Source organism: Crocodylus porosus, unplaced genomic scaffold (genome assembly GCF_001723895.1).
Source record: "Crocodylus porosus isolate Cpor-Errol unplaced genomic scaffold, CroPor_comp1, whole genome shotgun sequence".
NCBI lineage: Eukaryota > Metazoa > Chordata > Crocodylia > Crocodylidae > Crocodylus > Crocodylus porosus.
The window spans coordinates 23,202,859-23,225,988 of NW_017728907.1; the positions used below are offsets into that span (position 1 = coordinate 23,202,859).

A 23,130-nucleotide genomic window follows, 5' to 3' on the forward strand; every position below is an offset into this window, starting at 1 on the left:
TGGGAAGTCTGTAGTAGACCCTCACCGTTAAATCTCTTTCCCCTCGACTGCCCTGTATTTTAACCCAGAGCACTTCAGAGTGCCCTCCTCTGATTCTTTGCTAATTGATGAGGATGTGTATTCCTCCTTAATGTAGAGTGCCACGCCCCCACCTTTCCTCCCTGTCCTATCCTTCCTGTACAGCCTATAGCCCTTGATATTCACTGCCCAGTCGTGCGTTGGGTTCCACCATGTTTCAGCGATCCCCACTATGTCCGGGTTGGTGTCAGCTAGCAGGAGGCTAAGTTCCCCTTGCTTGTTTCCCAAGAAACAACTCTTATATACTTATAACTCTTCCACTTTTGACAACAGCTACAAATCAATGCTGTGCAAAATCTAAATGTACTTAAGATCAGAAATGACTCAAAAATACCTCTGTGGTAACAGATCTTAAGTGTACACACTTGAATAATGAATATTTGTTAAGTTTCCATCGCACAAACACTACTTGAAGGTACTGTATTAGTATATTTACTTAATTATGGGCGTCTTCATGAAAACTGTAAGCATATTCAACGTTAATGGTTGAAATTGCTCCAGCTTACAGAAATACACATGTTCTGTTTATGTTGGCTATTACTGCTAAATAGAGCACATTTAACCTTAAGAAATGCTTCCAAAACTCCAGGGCAGAGGTTCACATTGCCTCATATAATCAGAACGGCTTGGTAATTTTTCATCCAAATTTATTAAGCAAAAAATAATAATAATAATAATAATAATAATACTGTGTATATTAGTAACTTTCCTTTTCCAAAAAAAGTTGTTAAAAGTTTTGAAAGTTTCTGAAACATCCTATTTTGAAACTTTTTAAAATAGAAAATGACTTGCTTTAAAAATTAAGTTGAAATGGAATGACCTAAACTGAATTTTTGTCTATTTGTTCTAGGACCAGTGACCAGACCCAAAGAACACTGTCTAATACCCAATATTACAAACTAAAGATAAATGTTCGTGAAATCAAAAGGGAAAAAACTGCTGTAGCTAAAAGAGGATCAGCTGATGTTACTGCGTGTTTCTTTTATTGTTGTGATCAGGTGATTTGATCTCAGTTTTTACCCATTAGTATCTACAGATTTGAACAAGGGGAATGCCTTTCATTTAGCAGTCAGTCATGTCAGCTGTGGGGCTTGCAGCAGTGTTCTTCTCACCGACCCCACTGTGAGTCCTGCAGCTGATGAGGCTTGCAGCGGCAGTCACATTACTGGTGCTGCCCCTACTGCAAGCCCCATAGCTGATGTTCGCTGTGGGAGCCGATTATGATCCTGGGCTCCCCCTGCAGCTGTGTTAAGGCGCCATGGGATCTAATGCATGATACCACATTCGAGCCTCTTGCCACGCATGTATGGCTTGGCAGGCGGCACAATTGTGTGGATTGCGCATTGGATCCTATTGCACCTTAACCTGCTTGTGTAAAGGGCCCCATGTGTCAGCACTAAATGGATGACAACAGGCACCCTTTCAAAGCCTAGTCCACCTTCTTTCTGCTCCTTCCTTGCTGATATGCAGGCTGTGCGCCAAAGTTAGCAAGTCACTAGCCAGAGATCTTCCCTTACAGCCTCTTCTGTCTCCTATCCTGCAAAAATTACAGAAAGCTGTACTAGTGCAAACCACTTTCCTACCCCCAGGATCTGCACCAGGTTAGATTTGCTAGTGGCTAAAATCCCAGCATCCCTAAGACCTCAGTAACAGAGAGCAAGAGGGCTCTTCCAAATTAAGGCCAGATTTACATATGTTAAATGCCTCAGCCTAGGGAGGAACACACATGCATTTGGCACTTTCAAGTATATTGAAACTATAAAGCTTCAATAAATATTCCATATATAGCTGCCAGCTGAACCCAATTTCCCACAACATTCTTAAAGGGAAAGTTTCCCCTTGTGGTTTATCATTCTGATTAGTCTGCTCTTTTAGCTGTGATCATACAGTATGAAAGTGCTCCAGACTAAAAAAACCAATTCCTTTGTTCTTCAGCGAGTTACAGAATTCATTGGGGTGGGAGAAAGGGGAGAATGCAGTCAAGTTTTCCTGGCACTCTGTAAGCTGTCCACACCTTGGTCCTTTTTGTCAAGTTCTGGATTTTTGTTGGGCAAGTATAACAGCTTTGACAAGACTTCTGGCAGCCTCTAGTTTTAAGTAAAGTTTATTACTTCACTCTAGGGGACAATTCGGCACTGGCAGAAGATGGGCCTAAATCATCTAATGCGTCTTTTCTCCTTCTAATGTCAGTTATTCTGTGCTTTATGATATTTCATACAGCTCAGCTGTTGCTGGCTTGTGCATCTGTTCCAGGATATTTTCTCTCTCCTCTTGTCTGTAACCAGATTTTAACTGATGCAAGATTTTTAAGAAATGGGAGGCTACTTTTATTAAGACACATTATCTAGAATATTTCCACTGAAAAAAATCATTATTTTTAAGGTTGCTAACAGCAAAACTAGAACAAGACATATTATGTCACTAAAAATACTCAGGCATTAAAAGTCAAGGAAATTAAAGATAATATTAAGCAAGTCCAATAGTCTTATGGCCAGTTTTTGCAAACACTCTGTTAATAGACTAGTTCTTTCTAACCAGCATTCAAAAAAACCTTAACTCTGCCCATTGAATTATTAATCATTTATACTTTTTCTCTTAACTGTGTGTAAAGTATTGATACTTTACTTTTATTTACGTACAAGGTTTATAGACTGTATGCTTTTGCACAACCAGATGTAACCATAACATCTAAAACTTCAGCACTTCAAGACCACTTGAATGGCCTATAAACAATGTTCTCTACAGATCAAAGTAATTCCAGATACCTAACTAGGCAAATGTCATAAATCACACGGTTAGTGTACAAACATAGCTCAGGATTAGCTTCTATGCCAGGTCACAAAACTGTACTTGACATGAAAACTGCAAACGTCAGTGTTGTACCCAACAATCACACTCAGTATACAGAACAAATGCATGTATAGTATTAGTTATACAATCAATGGTGAGTGAATCGCATTTCCAGATCTCTGCTTCATAAATGAAAATATGCTGATTTCTGTTAATGGTATAGGTATATTTTAGCTATTATATTGGAAGTTATGGGCACAGAATTAAAGTTATTTGGATACTGGTTAATGATTCTTTTTCCTGCCTGTTTGGTACATATGAAAATTGCTTGTTAAAGCTGGTGCCCAGGTTGTTTATATAACCATAGTTGTCGTCCTCTTTAGTTTTTAACGTACAGACTATTAGTAATTTATATACTATTATGTTTTCTTTTGGCAGTCTGTGTATCAGCCTTAAGGGTAGGTGAGCAAAGTTCTTGGTTTGATACTATTAGAGATGCTTACGTAGCAGCAAAAAACCAACCTTGGGAATAATGAAAATATATAGACAAGGGTCAATAGGTTGCTTAAAGCCTGGGGTAATAGATGTCTTATCTGTTGTAAAAGTGGTTTTTTGCAGTTTTGTCTTTTGTGAGGCCAGCTGCTAGCAAATGGTACTAAGGATTGAGGTGTAATGTCTTCTCTGAAATTGCCACGTTGATTATTTTTCCTGAAAAATAACACAGATTATTAATGTTCTAAATGGGAGTTTGGAATGCTATTTTGTAGCTGAAAATTCTGCAGAGGCGTTTTTATTTACCTTCCAGCCCCCAACTATGAAACTAGTTTGCTTTCTTTCAGAAACTCGGCTAAATTTGCATGCGGTGATTTGGTTAACGAATATGGAGCTATAGTGAGTCAGAGCGTGGCCTTGACTAGGGAGTGGCAGTAGAATTCTGCTGTTTCCTCTATCTATATTTAACTATTTTTTATTTTGGTTTGCCCAGCTTTTTTGGTTTTGGATCAGAATTCATAGTCAAAGGATAATAAGAGTTGAACTTTGATCATTACATGTAGATATGCATCAGTTCTATGGATCGTGTTTTCTCTTTCCAAAAAACAAACACAAAAAAAACCCATTATGCTTGCCCTTCTTTTGTACTGATCAGTGGGACTTTAAGATTACAAAGTGATTTGATTTTCTTCAGTGTTAGTGATTTAGGCCTGAGCTTTCTGTGGCTTTGAGTCCAGTTCGGTTAAAGAACATTAAAAATGTGTGGGCTGTGCCTGAATCAGTTGGAACCTGCCTCATAGTACTAAAAATATTCCTGCAGAACTTGCTATACATTTACCTTTTCTGTACTGGTCTAATTTGGGAATGTAATAGGACTGGGCCCCAGGGGCAGCCACAATGCCCCTGGTGGCTGGACAGTTGGTAAGTTTGGCTCTAGGGTACCTTCCCTTTGCTGTCACCTGCCACTCCTTGATGTACCTGGTTGATCTCAAAAAGGGAAGCTTCTGAAGGATCCTAGAGCAAGCCCTAGTCCTTCCTTCTGCCAGCAGGTCCCCCTCAAGCCCCATTAACTTCATTCTTGTCCTCATGCTATACAGGCCCCTCCTGGCCTGTCCATGTCCCCCAGGACGCATGCCTTATGGGCTATTTGTGGCTTCCGGCCTCTCCTGTAGCCATGCCCATGTCTCACAGATGTTAATGACCATCACTTCAGTGGGGCACTTTGCCCTGAATCAACACCCGACCCCTTCAAGCCTCTACTCCCTTGTCAAGGCTTTGGCTTTCTTGGCTTCTGCCTGTCTTCTCTGCTCTAGCTGGCCCCTTAGCCCAGACCAACTGCACTGGACCTGGCTTCCAGGTTCTAGTCCTCATTTCACCCTTTTGGGTCTTGGTTCCACCCTCTCAGGCTTCATCCCTCTTGGGCTTTGGGCCCCTAGCCCTGTTTTGCCGCTCTTGGGCTCTGGCTTAGCCCTCCTGGCTTCAAACCTTCTCTAGCTTGGCATTGTGGACTGTGGGCCCCTGGCCCTGGTTCTGCTCCTCCTGGGCACTGAGCTTCCTGGCGCTACCTCCATCCAGCTTTGGGAACTGCTAGGATGTCTTCCATTCCCGATAGTGTCAACCCAAGCCATTGGCATAAACTGCAAACAAAAACAGAAGCCCACTGGCTATAACTAAAACTGTAAGACCACCAGTTATCTCATGAAACCATTCTTATCCTGGCCCCTATCCCCCTGCAAGTCTTCAGCTGCTTACCTGCAGTTCTTGTTGAATCAGGATCCCAGGCCTTTGTGCTACCAGAGCCAGCTTGTTGCAGTACTCTTCCCTTTGTGGCTTGCAGGGCCAGACTGACCACCTTGCCTTTGGCCCTGCATTTATGTGCCTCTTAAGCTCTGCCTCTTTCCAGTCAGGTGGTTTGCTAGCCCTGGCCCAGCAGCCTCTTTCTTCTAATGGGCTGCTGGTTTAGATGCTGTAGGGTTCTGCCCTGTTGTGCTAGCTCTGTAATAGGCATGCATAGCTTCTGACCCCCGATTGCCCATTTCCCTGTGGACAGCTCATTCCCTGTAGCGTTCTCCCCCACCTGGGGAACCTTCCTGCTCCTGCTTTTTCCCCGTGAAGTAACAGGAGTCTCTGGCTCCCTGTTACAGGGACAATAACTATCTGATGGATATTCAAGTATAATAATCAGTCTGGTTTAATGATCTATTTGGGCAACTCCCATTTTGAACTAACAGGAAGTCTATTCTGTCAGCATTGCAGGTGGATACTGTTTTTATTTGGAGAGCCAGCCAAATGGAACTATGTTTTAAGCTGTACTTAAATTCCCCCCCCTTTTTTTTTTAGTATCAAATGTATTCAAAGATGGTAATCTTGCCTTTTCTAGTTCCTTTTCAACCATTCTTATATATCTATTTCTATTCCTACTGAAGTCAGTAGCAAAAGTCTCACTCTTCACTGGGGCTGTTTAACATTGGCTGCTGGAGGAACATAGCTAGTACAAGGTTCTCATTGTTGACAGCCAATGCCTCTTTAGTAGGTTAAAGAAGGTGGTAACATGGTGTTAAATTTCATTGTGATGGTACAGCAACCATCCAGAAGTACCATCCGCTGCCATACCTCTCCTTGCTTCACTAATAGCTTAATTAAGGAAAGCAATAGCTTGGTGGAGGAGCTGAATGCCTAACTTACAACTTCTGAATGTAACAGTAAATCGTTGCAAATTATTGGCTAGAGATAAGACACAGACATTTTATAGTGAACATATTTATGGTTTTTCTGCTGTGGGAAAGCTAACAATTCTGTGGTTATAAAAAAAGATTTTCACTTACAAATGAGCATTTATATAGGTTAATTGGATAACTTGAGGCAAAATACTTAAATACCCCAAAAATGAGATTTTACATATGCAGAGAGATTATTTTACAAGATTTTGCAAATGAATCCTTAGAGTCCTTTTTGAAAATTGTTCCTGTGGGTCTAATCCAAAGACCAAAGTAAATGTGAGTTGTCTTACTGATTTCATTGGATACTGGATCAGGTTGTAAATGAATTATGCACCAGAAAAAAATTCACTTTCAAAATATTCCAAAGCCAAACAAACAAGTTTGTGTACCATGAAATACGATTCCAAAAGTGTTATCTAAATATAAAAACACTGATTGATCGCAGACCATCCTTTGCAAGAGAAGCTTTTTAAAGATAGCAGATCTGAGTTAACAGTAGAATTTCATGGAGGAGAGTAAAATGGCATAGAGCCGAGTCCTGAGGAGTGAAGAGTGCAAATCTAAAGAGGGAGAAGACCAAGACTGGGGGAATCATGGTAGATTTAACCTTACACGCTTTGTTTTTCATAAATACAACATAACAGTTACTACTTTTGGGGAAAATAAATAATGTTGTTAATATTCAATTTAATTATTTTAATTCCTTATTGGCACTCAGAAATATATTTTTCAGAGGTTGCTATATATTCATTATTACTTCAGGCAATATTGAAACAAAGAGCTTAGGCTTTTCCCGGACTGATGTTCCCTTTAGAGTTTCATTTATTTTTAAAAAAGAAAGATGCGCCGAGTAGGAGAGTAGTCATGTGAATGGTTCAGGTTTAAGACTGTTACTTACTGACCTTATTGAGATTGGGAAGAAAGGAAAATACACTAAATGCAGGTCTATTAGTCTTAATTTTTTAGCAGCTTCACTTTTGATATGCAAAGTCACTTGCAGCCAAATTGAAGGCTGCTAACTAATTCATAAATACTGGCATTGTATAATAAACATGTATCCTAATACCCTTTTTATTGATTGCCTGATAGAACTGACAGCAGAAAGGAAAATTGTCTAGAAGTATGAAATCACGCAGTTTTTTTTCCAACTGTCCTGCACATGTTGCATGTTTAAAAGGGGAGTTTTTCATAGGTTGGTGGATAGGAGGAATTGATTAATTTATTAATTAAAAATGAATCCTTCAAAACCTTTATGACACTTTGGTCTCAGTGACCACATCAATGTAAGATGCTGACTGTGAAGTTGTTACTGAACGGTCATTAAGTACTTGCATATACAAGTACAAAATGACTGTTTGGTAACCAGCCTTACTGTGCAGTAGCATCCCCAAATGGCTTCTTGGTGAGGCTGACTGTGCAGTAGCTCATTACTACTGCACAAAAGCATTGCATCATGCTTTCTGCTGTGCAATGCTACTGCACAGGAATAATGAGTATATAATATTATGACATTGCTGTACCTTTACCTTGTAGTTTTTAAAAGAAACTATTGTTGTGTTATACTCATGGGGAAGCAAGTACATTTACTAAAAGATGGAGTTTCTATTAAAGTTTCTCTTAAAGGACATGAGAATTTGAAGGCATATGGAGCATAATCATGACAGTGATGCTAAAAATGTATTTGGTCTGTTGGATTGTTTTATTTTTACACGACTTCTTAAATGGGATCTCAGTTTTGCAAACATGCTTGCAATCTGTACATACGTGCCAACAATTGCAGTTATATTGCTGCATATGTGCCATTTAGATGCATAAAGAAAAAAAGGATTTAGCTCTATACTTCTTCTCTGGAGACTGCTTAATTATTACAATAGGACTTTGATTCAGGTCAGTATAATTATCTTCCTTTTAGAAAAAGCCAAAGTAAATAAGTGCAGCTGTGCACCGAACCACAAATGGTTCTTCAACTTATCACCTGCACCTCTTTGCAGAATTACTAGTTTTTACTGAATAGGTCTGTACTTCCTGCAATTACAAATATTGCAACACGCAGAAATACACTGAGGATACAGCTAGATTTCGCATAGGTCGCACACCCATTTGCCTGTTTTTGTCCCATATCTGAGAAGCTGTGGAATTGGCATGTATACATCACCTTCCCAATCAGGGCTTAGAGAGCAGTTGAATGTGCTACCACTGCTCCAACCAGGATGTGTCTGGTGAGAGTGTACGTCCTAGCCTGCCTCACTGTGTTAGAGTGTTTGTAGGTTCCCAGGGACTCCCTGTTGCTGAGCAAAGCCTGCACTGGGGGGTTGGCTGGGTGGAAGTGGCTGGTAAAATTTTTGTGGCTGGGACTTTGGACGTCAGCTCCTACTTCAGACTACTTTGCATTTCTGCTGCTACCACTGTCACCCACTGCTAGCAACCAGTCTGCAGAATGCATTAGTACGTAGTCCTTGCATTGCAGGCTATATTGGCACAGATTCATGAGCTTCCACTCTAGGTAACGTGAAAAATTGTGTGATATACAGATTTTTTGTTTTTTCTGAACTGGAGTGGGTTTTCCCAGAGACATAACTATTTTTGGGCCCCGCACAGACATGTAGATATAGGGAGAGGAAGATGAGGTATTTTTCCAAACAACTGAGAATGGTGTGGGGGGAGGCACTTGACAGCTGAAGGGTCTTACTTGACAGTGGCTGCTCCTAACACCATTAACCTTGCCTGGCTGGGGCTGGGGCTATGAGTAGCCCCACAAAGCCTGCTTGGCTGGGCTCAGGTGAGCTCTGAGCAGCTTGCATGCTTGGCTGGGGCTGGTTCTGTATGCCCTACCTGGCTGTGTGCACTGGGTTGTAGGCTTCCCAGGAACTGCCATTATGGCACCCCTCCCCCTCCAGTTGGGGCAGAGAGCTGTTGCCCACCCCTAGTTATGCTATTGGCTTTGCCACATTTCATTTAGGAGTAGATATGTTGTTGCGGCAGTTTGGTTAACACTGACCACTCATGCAACTCCTAAACAAGTAAGGACTGAATGTCACTGCACAGAACCACTTTGTCTCTCTTGTCAGGCATTAAGTGGGGTGAGGTTGGGATAGTGTCACGGGGTGAGGGGATGAATGAAAAATGTGAATGTAAGACACAGATCAGGTTCTCTTTGTCAGTCTTTATACTGCTTTATTTGTCATTGCTTTGCTGTGCTAGATCCAATTTAAATGGCCATTTCCTCAGGTCAGAACCTGTCTGTTTGGCAGCAGTGCATGTACTCATGGCACTGGATAACAAAACTACTCCCCAACACTATTTTTCAATAGAAGCGGTTTTACAAGAGCATGGTGTTCTGCACCCTCCTAAGAATTTGATATCTCTCTTTTTCTCAAGGAAAGTGGTCCTTTCTGTACCAAAGATTACTAAATGAAACACTGTTCCATGCATTTTAGGAGAAAGTTTCCTTTGTGTGCTCTTAAACCATGGGATTAGCAGAGTTTCAGAGTAGCATATGAGAGTCCTGTATCATGAAAGGATTGCAGGACTGTATATGTTGCAGGACACTAGCTAAGTGGTTCCACGTGCTGCTTTGATGTACAGATGTCATACAGGATGGAGATTCATCATATCCAGATATGTCTCGCTCCTTTCTTTTACAAAAGGAAAAACCTTGTAATGCACGTATGCAAACTTGAAAGTGGTAGGGTCAGACCCAGTTCACCTTCTGACACAAAGCTATGCACCTTTCCTTGTTGCATTTCCTGTGGAAGTACAGTATTCCAGACTGGCCCACTAAGTCCAGAATCATCCTTTCTTGGCTTACAAGTGGATATAGCTGGACTCAATTAAGTTTTCTGCACCAGACTGAATAGGAGTAGTATTGGTAAAATTATGTATCTGCTCCAGAACATCCATCAAATCCCATTTCAGAGTAACAGTCAAAAAGGACTGAATAAGGATTGTCATGCTTTTGAAAGGGAAAAAAGAAAGCACAACATTTTCAAACTTTGCGGTTTGCATTCAGTCACCTAAATAGGGAGCATACTCTTCAGAAGTACTGAGCACCCACATGTCCTAGGGGAGCAATGGGTGCTTAGTTTCTTTAAAACTTGAGCAAGGCTGTTTAAGTATTTGAGGTTGAGCATCTAAACTCGTATTGAGTTCCCCAGCTCTGGAAAAATATTGTCCTCCAGTCAAAATGCACCCATTTCTGTGAACAACACTTGCTATTCTGAAAGATTAAAGCAGGGCTCAGGTGAGAAGGAATGGGAAACATTTAGTACTTTACTTTGCATTCTCCACTAGAAGCTGAGCATTAGTATTTAAACCAGGTACTAGTGAAGTCACCTGAACACAAAGTAAAGATAGGAAAGTGGAAGTAATGAAAAGAAAGCTGAGAAAAAATGAACCATTAGAGAAAGCAGGGAAGGGACAGTCAATCTGAATGGGCCTGAACTGCAGGTTTTATGGCACATTATTTCCCTCCCCTCCTTTTACTCTCCAATTACATTATTTCCCTCCCTTCTCTTTACTCCTCCTGTACCATTAGAGGAGTTCTCTCGTCTTCTTCAGTATTCCTGTGTTCTTGCCCCCAACTTAGACCTGGAGTTCCTTCTGTCTCCCTGTTTTCCTTGGAAAAAGGAGAGAAACCATGGGAACTTACCAACTCATACTTCTGGTTAAAAAATTATGAGTGTCTTTAAGCTACTAGCTCAATATTAGGTAAAGTAGGTACAGGCCATGGAACATGGTGAGGCAGCTGCTGCAGGACTTAGCATGTTCTATCCGATCAGTATCATTTGGCACTTACTTTTTGTTTTCCTTTAAAATTAGTAGTTTCTGAAAAATCATCTTAAAGTAGAACTTCTGGCTTCCTTTTTGTGTCTTTTATACCAGGCATTGTCATTTCCTTTGTGAAATTACCATTGTAGTGTTTCCCTTTGGCCTTTTTGTCACCTGCTGTCTTTGTCCCTTCCCTGCTTTACCTTTTAGTCTTTCTAATTTCTACCTATTTACATTCTCACTGACATCCTGCCACACTTTTAGCTTTTAGTGCATGTAAGCATGTATTTGTACTGGCCAGAGTTTTGCAGTGGGGGCAAGGGGAATAAATAAGATCGTCTCAAATTTTTTGATGTTAAACTTCTACAGTTGTTTGTGATTCCATCTATTTTCCCTCTTTGAATAACAGCTCAGGCTGCCAGGTGTTCTCTCTCATAGTTTCTAGGGTTGGAAGGGACCTGAGCAGATCATCAAGTCCAACCCCCTGCCATGGCAGGAAAGAGTACTGGGGTCAAACAACCCCAGCAAGGTGTTTGTCTAGCCTTGTCTTAAAGGCCCCCCAAGGTAGGAGCCAGCACCACTTCACTTGGAAGTTGGTTCCAGATCCCAGCCGCCCTGACAGTGAAGTAGCACCTCCTCCTAATGTCTAATCTGAATTTACCGTCTGCCAGCTTGTGACCGTTATTTCTAGTCACTCCTGGTAGTGCTCGGGGGAACAGGGACTCCCCCAGTGCCTGCTGGTCCCCTCTAACTAGTCTGCAACAGCCCACTAGATCCCCCCTCAGCCTTCTCTTGTGGAGGCTGAACAGGTTCAGGTCCCTTAGCCTCTCCTCTTAGGGCCTGCCCTGCTGCCCCCGATCATGTGAGTGGCCCTCCTCTGGACCCTCTCCATGTTGTCCACATCCCTCTTGAAATGTGGCGCCCAGAACTGGATGCAGTCCTCCAGCTGTGGCTGACCAGTACCGCATTGAGGGGGAGTACCATGTCCTTGGACCTGCTTGAGATGCATCTGTGGATGCATGACAAGGTGCGGTTGGCCTTTCTGACTGCATCCCCACACTGCCGGCCCATGTTCATCTTGGCGTCAATGATGACTCCAAGATCCTTTTCTGCCTCTGCACTGATAAGAAGGGAGTTCCCCAGCCTGTAGGTATGGTGCTGGTTCTTCCTCCCCAGGTGCATCACCTTGCACTTGTCAGTGTTGAATCCCATCCTATTCTCATCCACCCACCCCTGTAACCTGTCTAGGTCCGATTGCAGCCTGTTGCTTCCTTCTAGCGTGCCCACATCCCCCCACATCTTAGTGTCATCAGCAAATTTGAACAGGGTGTTTTTTACCCCCTCATCCAAATCGCTGATGAAGATGTTGAACAGTGCGGGCCCGAGGACCGAGCCCTGGGGGACCCCACGCCCACATCCCTCCAGGTCAAAAATGACCCATCCACCACCACTCTCCGAGTGTGGCCCTCTAGCCAGTTGACGACCCATTTGACTGTGTAGGTGTCGACACCACAGTCCCCCAGTTTCTTAACGAGAACAGGGTGAGAGACAGTGTCAAAGGCCTTCCAAAAGTCCAGGAAGACTATGTCCACTACTACCCCTGCATCTAAGGATTTGGTAACCTGGTCGTAGAAGGCCACCAGGTTGGTCTGACAAGACCTGCTTCTAATGAACTGTGTTGGCTGCCCCTAAGCATAACCTCCCCCGCTGGCCCCTTCTGGACATGCACCAGGATAATTCTCTCAAAAATTCAGTCTTGTGCAAACAGCCAAAAATAAGCCTATGCTCTACTCAAAACCTATATGAAGGGTTTAACTGGGCCACAGCTGTTGTGCTGCTATACTGCTATCTAGGGCCCTCCCAAGGGGGTGTGAATTGGGGTGACCGCCCCAGGCCCTGCACTCTGGGGGGCCCTGAGGAGTGGCCATGGCCCCTCCTGCAGGGCCTGCCTAGTACTGGTGACACCACTGGCTTTGGGTCCAGCCACTTACCACCTCCGCCCCCACCACCAGCGCTGCTGGCTTCTTTGCATCCAAGCCCTGCACAGACTGATTTGCACCAGGCCCCACACACTGCTAGGATAGTCTCTGCTGCTATCTGTACAATGGAGAGTTTTACCCAAAGAAAACAAACTTTGACTCTGTCACTAATATATACATGTTGTAAAGTTTTTGGTCAAATATAGCAGAAATAATATTAGGTCATCTGCAAGCAGTATGTCAGATTCTCACCTTGATTCCCTGGCTGCCAAAAGACATTGCATATCCAAGAGAACATCTGTGTATAATACTGTAGGAGAACAATCGCCACATATGGTTTTAACATTAACACACACGTTTTACACCACCACGAGGGAAGGGAGCACCGTTAAAATTGTTGAATGTGCTTTGCACCCAAACATCCTACAACTTATCAAAACCATGTTGAATAACCAGGTACATTCCTAATGAAAAGCTATTGGCTCAAAGACCATATTTAGTTTTAACCAAATATAGCTATAGCATGGCAAGAAAAAAAGCTTAAGGCACTTAAAAAGAAAGCACCTGCCCAAAAGAAACTCCAGTAATATTTTCTCTTTCCTGAAGATGATTCTTATACCAAGCTAGTCAAGCTTACTGTCAGGTAACAGGAGCAGAGCAGGAAGTCCTCGTTGTGCTTACCATGGTTTAAGTGTCTGACACAGTCATTCAATACTGCGCTGAATTGTTTCTGAGCATCTGGATCCTCAAAACAGTAGTAGCTGTGTCTGAGATAGGCCTGCCACAGGAAAACTGGAAACTCTTTTGGCAGCTGAACAAAGGGAGGCTCCTTCTCATTGGAAGCTAAAAAAATATATATATCCAATTTAAAACTTGTAAGTTTGGGGTCTTTTTCCACACTGTAACAAACAGAAATGTACTTTGTTGTTAAAGCAGTAGATGAAATAAATACATTTGGGTTAGTCAAATAATTCTTCGAGGCAACCTTGGTTTAGGGAAAGTACAGGTGGTCAGGATGCAGTGTTCACCCAGCCCATACAAACAACTAGGCTGGTGAGAACTTGATTTTTATTTTTTAATAATTCTGACTGATAATATTGATGTTTATTTTTAAGCACTTATTTCCATTTTTATCAATTTAAATTTTCAGGACTGTGCAAAATTAGGGCTGTGGAGGGGTGTAGAACCACCACCAGCTGAATGGCACAGCTGTGCTCAGTCTCGGGTCCCTCATCTGCTTTGTCATTTCCTCTTCCTTTGTTCCCAGTCCCCCCCGGTTTCTGGGAGTCCAAACTAGTCAGTATAGTTCTGCTCCCCATGTCATCACACACTCCAGCAGCCATCATTTTCCTGACATCCCCTTTCTATAAATTTTGATTATTAACAATGCAATTTTTTTATTGGTCCGAGTACGAGGTGATATTGACCTTTATAGGCATTTACTGATAAAAATCAAATCCTGCCAAGCCTACAGACAACCACTCAGACTGAGATGTGGCATTGTGCACTTGGCACTCATACCTCTGCAGGCAATACCTCCAAATTAGAGCAGCATGATGGCACTCTACCTGACCTCTTGTATTAAGTCAGATATAGCCTGAAAACTGGGTAAATTGCCAATACAGCCCTTAGCTAGGCAAAAATGAGGCACCTACAAGAATCATTGCTTTTTGATAAATTATAGAAGATAAGCAGCAGACTCCTTATGGTAAAAATAAAAAATTAAACAAGGAAAGTACTTATCTCCACATATGTACTAAACAATTATATTTTAGCTAAAAGAAACAGCATGTGTTCCCTCATCCAGTCTCCTTTCCATCTGAGCTGACAGGCTACTTTCTGGAAGCTCTATGAACTTCCATAGTCTGGGATAGAAAGCAAAGGAGGTCCAAAGTCCTATAAAATGTCAGTTTGTGTTTCTCTCTGAATCAGCTTACAGTGCATATGTGAAACTCCACTCATAGTTAAGGAGATTACAAGTTATTGTCTCAATGCTCTGCAATGTGCCTCTGGCAACTCCAGTTACAATCAGTCCCTTTATCAATCATGCTTGGAGCAAAACTGTTAAACTTGTGAGTGGAAATCTTCATTCAGTGTGGTACAAAGGGGAAAAAGCTGCATTAAAAGTTAACTAAGAAGACTTTGCACAGGGGAATCCCTAAATGGCCTACAGCAGGTGTAACCTCCTCTATATGTCAGTCACTCCTGCTTCTTCCTCAAGTAGCAGGTGTTCTAGGGGCAGGCAAGAAAATGCTTGAGGCATGCTATTTCTGACAAAACAAGGTTTCAGGGGGGCATTCCAGTAGCTGAAAAGGAATCAGTATTTAGAGTGCTCCTTATCCTCCTTCAGAAGCATCTGGAGATCTGGCTTCCTTCAATCTGAAACTTCTCATCTTTGAGGAATCAGGATGGGAATAATCATTGTGGTGCCTAAGTTACACAAAGTAGTTTGGAGCAGTTATCTCCATATAACTTCCCTGCTATCTGTACCACAGATACAGAATCAAATGCATTAAAAAAAAAAAACCATGCAAGTTTGGGTATTTCAGTGCCCAACATACTGAAATATATGCATATGCATATTTAAAATGCACTGAGAGGGTGGTGCTTTGTATCCTAGCCTGTTTCTGAGTTTGCTCTGTGGAGCTTACAATGTCATTATGTAGTGACAGTACAAAAAGAAGCATCCAGCACTTATCTAGATGTCAATTAGTGGCATGTAGCATGCAGCCATTCTGGACCCAGGATTTGCTGGTTGCCACATGGGGCCAGGAAGGAATCTTCCCCCTTCTCCGTTACTACACATGGCAGGGATTTCTTTTTCTTTTTTGTCTATTGTAATAACATTAAGTGTCGACTGACACCGAAGCTGGGGATTTTGACTGAGTTGCATCAATACTCTTGCTGGCATTAACCCTGAAGGTTCCTGCCAAGGAGGTCTTGCCCCTCTGCTCAGAGTCAGTCTGATAGTCACATTTGGGGTCAGGAAGGAATTGGACAACATGGTCAAATTGGTATGGACTGTGGTGGGGGTGTGCCTTCCTTTGGCTTGGCCGTCTTCCTTGGATCTCTCGAGTATTTTAACAACCCTTGCAGCACCAGGACATTGACTGCCATTGTCCCCCTGCTTTATCTCTGGCATATTATAGTGCTATACCTTGTAGCTGTATGATAGCATTGATTGTGCAGTTTTAGATTTGACAAGGATATGAATGAGATGGCATGAATAGGAATGATCCTGCCCTTTTCAGCCCCACTGTTCTATTATTCTATAAGTCTTCCGTTATCTTGTTCAAAATCTAGCCTCAACATCAGCAAAAAAAGAGAGCTTAATGGAAAAAAAAAACTTGAGGTTTGGCATTTCAGTTCCAATAATGCTTACCAAGAGGATCTGGAAAATGTTTTTCAGACAGTAAATTGTAATCTTCTTCTGAGGTCAATACTTTGCCTCCTACAGGAAGAATGCGATATTTGGGGCTGACTCCCTTCTGGAAGGCCTGAACATTTGAAAGAAACAGCAAGTGTCAAAGAAGATTCAAAAAAGGATAAGCTTAGCCTATAAAATAACCAGCTCATTTACATAATATTAGTACCTAGATCCTACCTAAAAGGATCAGTTTTGGTGGATTAAATACAGGTTGTTTCCTGGAAAGATCAAGTGTGAACTAATCCGAAATGTGAAAAGGTTGAAAGCGTATACAAAAGTGGCCCTCTAGTACTAGTCTGTCAAAACTTATGTGCTTTACTGTCTGGTATAACAAGGGACCCAAACCCCATTACTTCTGTATGATGGAAGGCGAGGAGAGCAGACTAACAGGGAGCCAGGAGTTCATAGATTCATAGTTCCTGCAACTTTAAAAAGGATGTAACAACCTAAGTCAGCTTAATAGGACTGCAGCTGCACGAGGGCAGGCTGCTCCTTAATTAAGAGGGAAAAATCCCTGTACTGAGCTAGAGAAGACACTGAGCTAGAGAAGACACATGAAAAAGGGGGCATGGCTTTCAGGGGCTGAGCCAGAGCTGGCAGTCTGGCCCTGAATGTTACAGGGAGAGGAACTCTTGAGTGCCTGCAGCAGAGAGACTGGCAGGTTACTCTTGGGAGATGTCAGGAGAGAGCTCAGGGAAGCTTATGGCCTGCAGTTAGGTAATGACACAGAGCTGGGTAGATTTTTAGTTGGGAAGCAGTGGCTTATATTTACGCTGTGATTTAAAGTTATAGCCACATCCAGTCCACCAGTTTTAAGTGGTGAAGAGGAGGCCACAGTGGTGCTGCATGGGCACCTGGCATAAAGCCTTGTCCTAGGTTCAGGGAAACCAGGGAAGGCTGGGCTGGAACCAAGAGCAGCCTTGCCCTGGGTCAGGGATGCTGGGGGGCTGAGCTGAACCAAGAGCAGCCTTGCCCCGAATCAAATGCTCAGGGGGTTGGGACAAGGTGCAAGACAGGGCAAAGGGGCCCAGAGTCCAACGATACAAAGAGGGACGAGGCTGAGAGCTGGGTCTGAATCAGTAAGCCAAGGCTGGAGGCCTGCCACCAGAGTAAAGGGGGGGGCTAAACCAAGAAGGCTGAGGCCACTACAAAAGGACAGCAGTGTGGACAGAATAACATCTGCAAGGCATGGGCATAGCTGTAGGGGAAGAAAAAGACCACAAACTTAGCCCTTAAGGCAAGTAGGGCCTGAGGAAATTGAGAGAGCGAGAAAACCCTAGGCCAGGAGTGGACAAGATATGGCCCACAGGTTGCATCCAGCCTATCAAGTGTTTCAGTCCAGCTCATGGTGGGGCCCTTGGCCCTGCCCAGCCAAGGCATCTGCAGCCCAGGCCATGACAGATACATATCTGAACTTGCTGTTCCCAGGAATATAGGTGATGTCTGGTGCAGAGCGCAGCCCACCCTATCCCTGTGTGTGGCTCCTGTATATGCTGAGAGCTTCAGTTCATGGGGCTGGGCATTGGGAAGGGGGGAGGCACAGTGGCCAGACTCAGCTTCCTGGCAGTGCCCATAGTGGTAGCTCACTCTGCCCTCACACTTCCAGGTGCCACTGCCAGTCCTGGCCCCCCTGCCCAGGCACTCTGGCTCATCTGAATTGCACCCACCACCAGGGGTGCCAGACAGAGTGGGTAGGCAATCAGGGTCTCTATGGAGACTAGCCTGGGAGACCCATAGGCAGGGTACACTCAGACAGGCAGATGGGATGGGGCCACAGGCAGCCTGGGAGTGGCATCTGGGAGCAGACAGCTCTGGGGCTAGGGACAGGTTTGCAGGGCAGTAAGAGTGAGAGGCCAGGGCCCAGAGCATGCCTGCAATACACTCTCCACATAACACTGTGATGGGCACTGGTTCTGCACTGTCACCACCCCTTGATCCCGGTTTGTGCTGGGTGTGGGTTGGACAGGCCCGGGACTAGACAGGATCAACTGGCATCTCCCCACCTCTCCCCCATCCTCACTATGCCAGGCAGTGTAAACAGTCATATCAGGTCTGAAGCCAGGGCAGCATTCCCCACACCCTGGCCCTCAACAGCTCACCAAAACTCCAGCCTAAATAATTGCCCACCCTTGCCCTAGACTCAGCATCCTCTAAGGACAGCCTTCCCTCATTACCTTTCAACATCAAGGTGTGACAGATGAGGAAGCGGGCCAAGACAGACACTAGGGGGCATCATGGTGGCCCTCTGGCACCATCCTGCCACATCTGGCTAAAACTAACTCAGCCACAAGTACAACTGTGGAGCTATGGTCATTAAATAGAAAGTTGTTCTGTGGTCTGCTAGAAGCAACAGAAATACTGCTAGTGAAATTCCAGTCCCACAATACTGGTTATCGAGCACACTGACAAACTTTAGAAGTGTTTTTAGATATGTAAAGGGAGAGAGAGAATTGGTGTCTCATTAACACCTCCACAATGTTTGATAAATAAATGTTTGATAAAAAGTATGTGCTATTCAGTGATGTGGTACCTACTTATCTGGGGACAGGATATGATCTCTTAAATATAATAAAGAGCACCTCCATCAGACAGAAAATTTGATTCTACAAGACGTTATTGACCAGTTTGAGAGTCCAGAGGTACATGATGGAATGCAGTTTTACCTCTTTGTTCTCAAAGCACTCCACTGCATAGTCATTTTTCACCACGATGTATCTCTCCTTCCATCTCTTCAGATCTTCAGCAAAATGCAGGATCTCTGCCTCATACAAGATCATCCCAGGTTCTGCAGGGGGCTAAAAAGAAAGGTACCAGGTTTAAAATGATTTTGCACAGACAATGCCTCTTTTTAAGCCTTCACTTCTAAATTTTCCCTAGGGCATATTAGCAAGTGTCTGTCTATTATTTTAGAGAAAAAACTTGATATTTTGGGACACTTTAAAGCTTTGCTTTCACTACTAACTATTCATCTTTTCAGTTGTGTATGTCCGAGTATGGTCTCTTTGCTTAGCCAATTCACATTAAGAATGCAAACAAGTGTCCTACACTTCTATCACATGCAGACTTAATGATTTCATGCCAATTTGAAATCCCAAAGTTCGCACCCCATCTCTCTAAGATCCATTTCTCTTCATTTGGCTATGGTAAAACTGCATGCTCATGCTTCATATGCTTATTCTACAAATAGTGTTTGATGGACGTTGCCTATCCTATCCCTACAGAGTGCTGAAGAAGTGGCTTATTGATTTGGCTGAATCACTCTTCCTGACTTCGACCACTCTCTTTTATTCCAAGATACCAAATAAGACCTTGCAGGTGGTCAGAACACCAGTATTCCTCCTCCCTTATATTCAACTCTGAAAACATATGTATTTTATGTTCCAAAATATATATAGTACTTTATGTTCCAAAATATATTCTTGCTCAAACAGGTTATATAAATTACTTAAGGTCTAAATTATCTAAACAGAGCCACATTTTCAAAAGGTTTCACCCCAACAATTAATGTTGCACCCATTTCATTTTTCCACTTAAGAACACAAAATACTTTCATGATGAAAACTATATGCACTTGGGGACTTATAAAAATCTATCCTGTAAAGCACACAGAGTTTTGAACATGAATGGGCTAACATATAAAAATACCACACAAGATGTTTTCCATATAATTTGCAGAGAAATATCCCAAAACACAAGATACGAAAATGGAAATAAGTCATTTTATTTTGACATACATGTGACACATTTAGGATATTTGGGCTTGATTTTCAGAGCTGGCAAGTCTCTGCAACTCCAATTAACTTTGCCTGAAATTGCCAGTATTCAGCACCTCTGAAAAAAATCAACCCCATGTGATTTATAGATGTATTCTTGAATTCCAGATCATATTTTGCATACATTTTAGAGAATTGTTTCTGTGGTAGAATAGCAAAATTATACTGCAATGTCACAGAATTAACATATGAGAGACCCACTGGATTTCCTGTTACCTTGATTTTTAGGAAATGAGACTGGGAGTCTCGGTGTTCTTCCAGTTCATTTTGTATGTGCTTACAGAAAGCCACAGAATACTGGCGCTTGTAGTGTGGGCTGAAGTTTTTGATTACAGCTTCAGTTTTCCCTAAAACAGAACATATAAATGTTAAATTTAATTTGCATTAATTTCAGGAGATGCAATATAGAATCCTATCAGTAGCAGTCTACCCAGTTCAAGGAGGCAGGCACTTGATTTCCTGGGCAGATCATGGGGCCAGTCACCATTTCCATGGGCTTATGGCAGGCCCCCCACATGCCTCTGATTGGCTGAGCAGCCCCGGTGGCCCCCTGCTACTGATTGGCTGAGAGGGATGGGGCTGCACAACAAGCAGCCTGCTCAGCCAATCAGCAGTGTGGAGCAGGGGCAGCAACCATCTTGCCCACTCCCTTTTGTATTGGCAGCTTCCCATCCTCCTCCCCCTGGTGGGCTGTGTGGCCAGGCCACAGCAGATGTGAAGACTGCTGGCTCCACCTGGAGAGCCAGCATTTCATTTTTAATAAGTTTTCTTTTCCCTTGTGGATTTCACAGACATCACCCAATTTAGTGATTTCCATTAAATTGCAATTTGATTAGATCCCTATATAATCAGTAGTCATTCCATTCAAACATACAGTAGTCATACTGCCTAACAGCAGCTAATGTAGCATTTCAATGCAAGTCCAAAGACCTTAATAAATGCTAGGGGTACAGGAATAAAGACTTTTTGGGCCAATACCAATGGGCAATTATTAATGGGCCATATCGACCAATACCGATCCTAATGCCAAGATGCAGTCTGGCAGCCTGGAGAGCAGCATCAGGCTGGTAAGTCTGTGAGGGGGGGAGGGGGGGACAGGGAGGGACAGGGAGGTGTCAGATTGAGGCCCCCAGAGTGAGGGCGGGAGTGGGCCTGAGGCACAGCCAGGTGCTGCAAAGCTGGGACACAGGATGAAACAGTGAGCAGCTCATCCAGGGGGGCAGAGGGGGCTTCTGCTACTGCGCACACCGCTGGGAGAGGCATGGGGGGCATGTGCCCCCCAGATCTGTGTGTGGAGTGATGGCAGTCTACTGTTGTGCTGGAGCTGGGGGCAATGGGGGCTCTTCCCAGCAGGGGGATCTGGCCTTGATCTGCCCCTCCATGCTCCTTCCCTCTCTCCACTCCTTTCCGCCTACAGACTTACCACCCAATTGCTGCTCTCCAAGCTGCCAGGCTGCACTTCTGGCCGCATGCATGCTGCAGTTGCACACAGTCACATGGCATTTATCAGCAACTTTATTGGCTATATCAGTCAAAAAAGTCAATTGCCGATAATGTCAATTTTCCTTTTATCAGCGCCAATACAATATGGACTGATGCATCAGTGCACCTCTAATAAATGCATTCAGTTATGTGGCAATACAATAAGGAAAGTTTTATTAAGGCCCTTACTGGTAGGCCTTCTGTGCTCAGAACCAAGAACAGATATTGTGTATTACACTCCACAGCTGCAAATCTAACTCTTATTGATATGCAATTAATATTTACCGTATCTACTCAAATACAAGACAAGGTTTTCTTCCCCTCAAATCAGTAGAGGTGCACTGATACATTGGTCCCATATCAGATCAGCATCAATATAGGGAAAATTGACAGTATTGGAAATTGGCTTTTTTTTGCCTGATGTGGCCAATAAATGCCCTATACACGTGCACAGCACAGATCGAGACCCCCACAGTAAGGGAGAGAGTGGGGCAGGGGCAGGTGCTGTTCAGCCAGGTTGGCGTGGGACGTGGAATGGAGCTGTGAGCAGTTCATCTGGGGAGTGCAAGGGGGAGGGGAAGCTGGGGAGTGGTACACACCCTGGGAAGGCTGGGGGGCGGGGGGGTGGAGCAGGCTGTCACTGAAGGCTGGGGCCCAGCAGGGCGGTTCAGCTGTGGCTGTGCTCAGGATGGGTGGTGGCACTGGGAAGGGAGCTATAGTGAATTCTGGGGTGGCTGCTGCCCCCCCATAGCTCCCTCCCAGTACCGCCCACCCCGAGTGCAGCCCAGCCAGGAAGAGCCTGGCATTGGCCAGGCCCCAGCCCATACCTGCAGCCCACCCTGTCCTGCACACAAATCCCAGGGTGCGTGCAGGGTGGGAGCCACTCACAGCTCTGTTCCACACCCCACCCTGGCTGAGCAATCTCTGTCCCTGCCCCCCTGCCTCCCACACCACAGGGGCCCCAATCTGCCTCCCCTCCACTCCCCAGACTTACCAGCCCAAAGCTGGTCTCCAGGCTTCGTGGACACATATTGAAATTGGATAGGAATCAGCTGGTATGGCTCCTTAAAAATCAGTTATTGATACTGGCCCAAGAAATCTCTTATCAGTGCACCCCTACCAGTCGGCATGGGGAGAAAAGCCCCTCATCTTATATTTGCAGACAAGCAAACCTTATTAAATACATTCTCTATCATTACACTGCTGCCAAAAGTAGCATGTGCTTAGCAATCAAAAACAACTATGATGTTGATTAAATGCAGCCAACACAAAGCATAACTGTAAAACACATGACCCACATTAGGGCGAATATGCTGTTGAGAACCTACCACAAGGACAAGGTAAGGACAACCCATCTGAATAAGAAGTTTGGTCATGGGCATTGGGCGCAATCCTCTTCAGCACCAACACTTTTTCAAGTCACAACATAAATTTTGACGTTCTTTTCATGCCCATAGCTGAGCTATGCCTTTTCTTTCCCATTTCAAATGATTGCTGTTTCTTTACCAGCCTTAAATGTCTGGAAAATACAGGCAACCCTCACCATTTGTGGGGGATACATTCTCGCATCCCCTGCGAATGGTGAAATCTGTGAATAAGGCATTGCGTTCATGAATGCAGTG

General features: G+C 43.7%; 1 protein-coding gene across 1 annotated transcript in view; it reads right to left on the bottom strand.

Annotated features, from left to right (window-relative positions):
• The window catches only part of FAM129A (family with sequence similarity 129 member A), a gene marked incomplete at its 5' end in the record, with an annotated part of 60,167 nt that extends 39,757 nt beyond the window's left edge, over positions 1–20,410 (bottom strand). The window contains 4 exons of the mRNA XM_019530590.1: positions 13,508–13,669; positions 16,209–16,323; positions 18,917–19,048; positions 20,243–20,410. Of these exons, the coding sequence (XP_019386135.1) occupies positions 13,508–13,669; positions 16,209–16,323; positions 18,917–19,048; positions 20,243–20,410 (577 nt within the window). The remainder of the gene's footprint in view (positions 1–13,507; positions 13,670–16,208; positions 16,324–18,916; positions 19,049–20,242) is intronic.
• Positions 20,411–23,130: the final 2,720 nt, after the last annotated feature.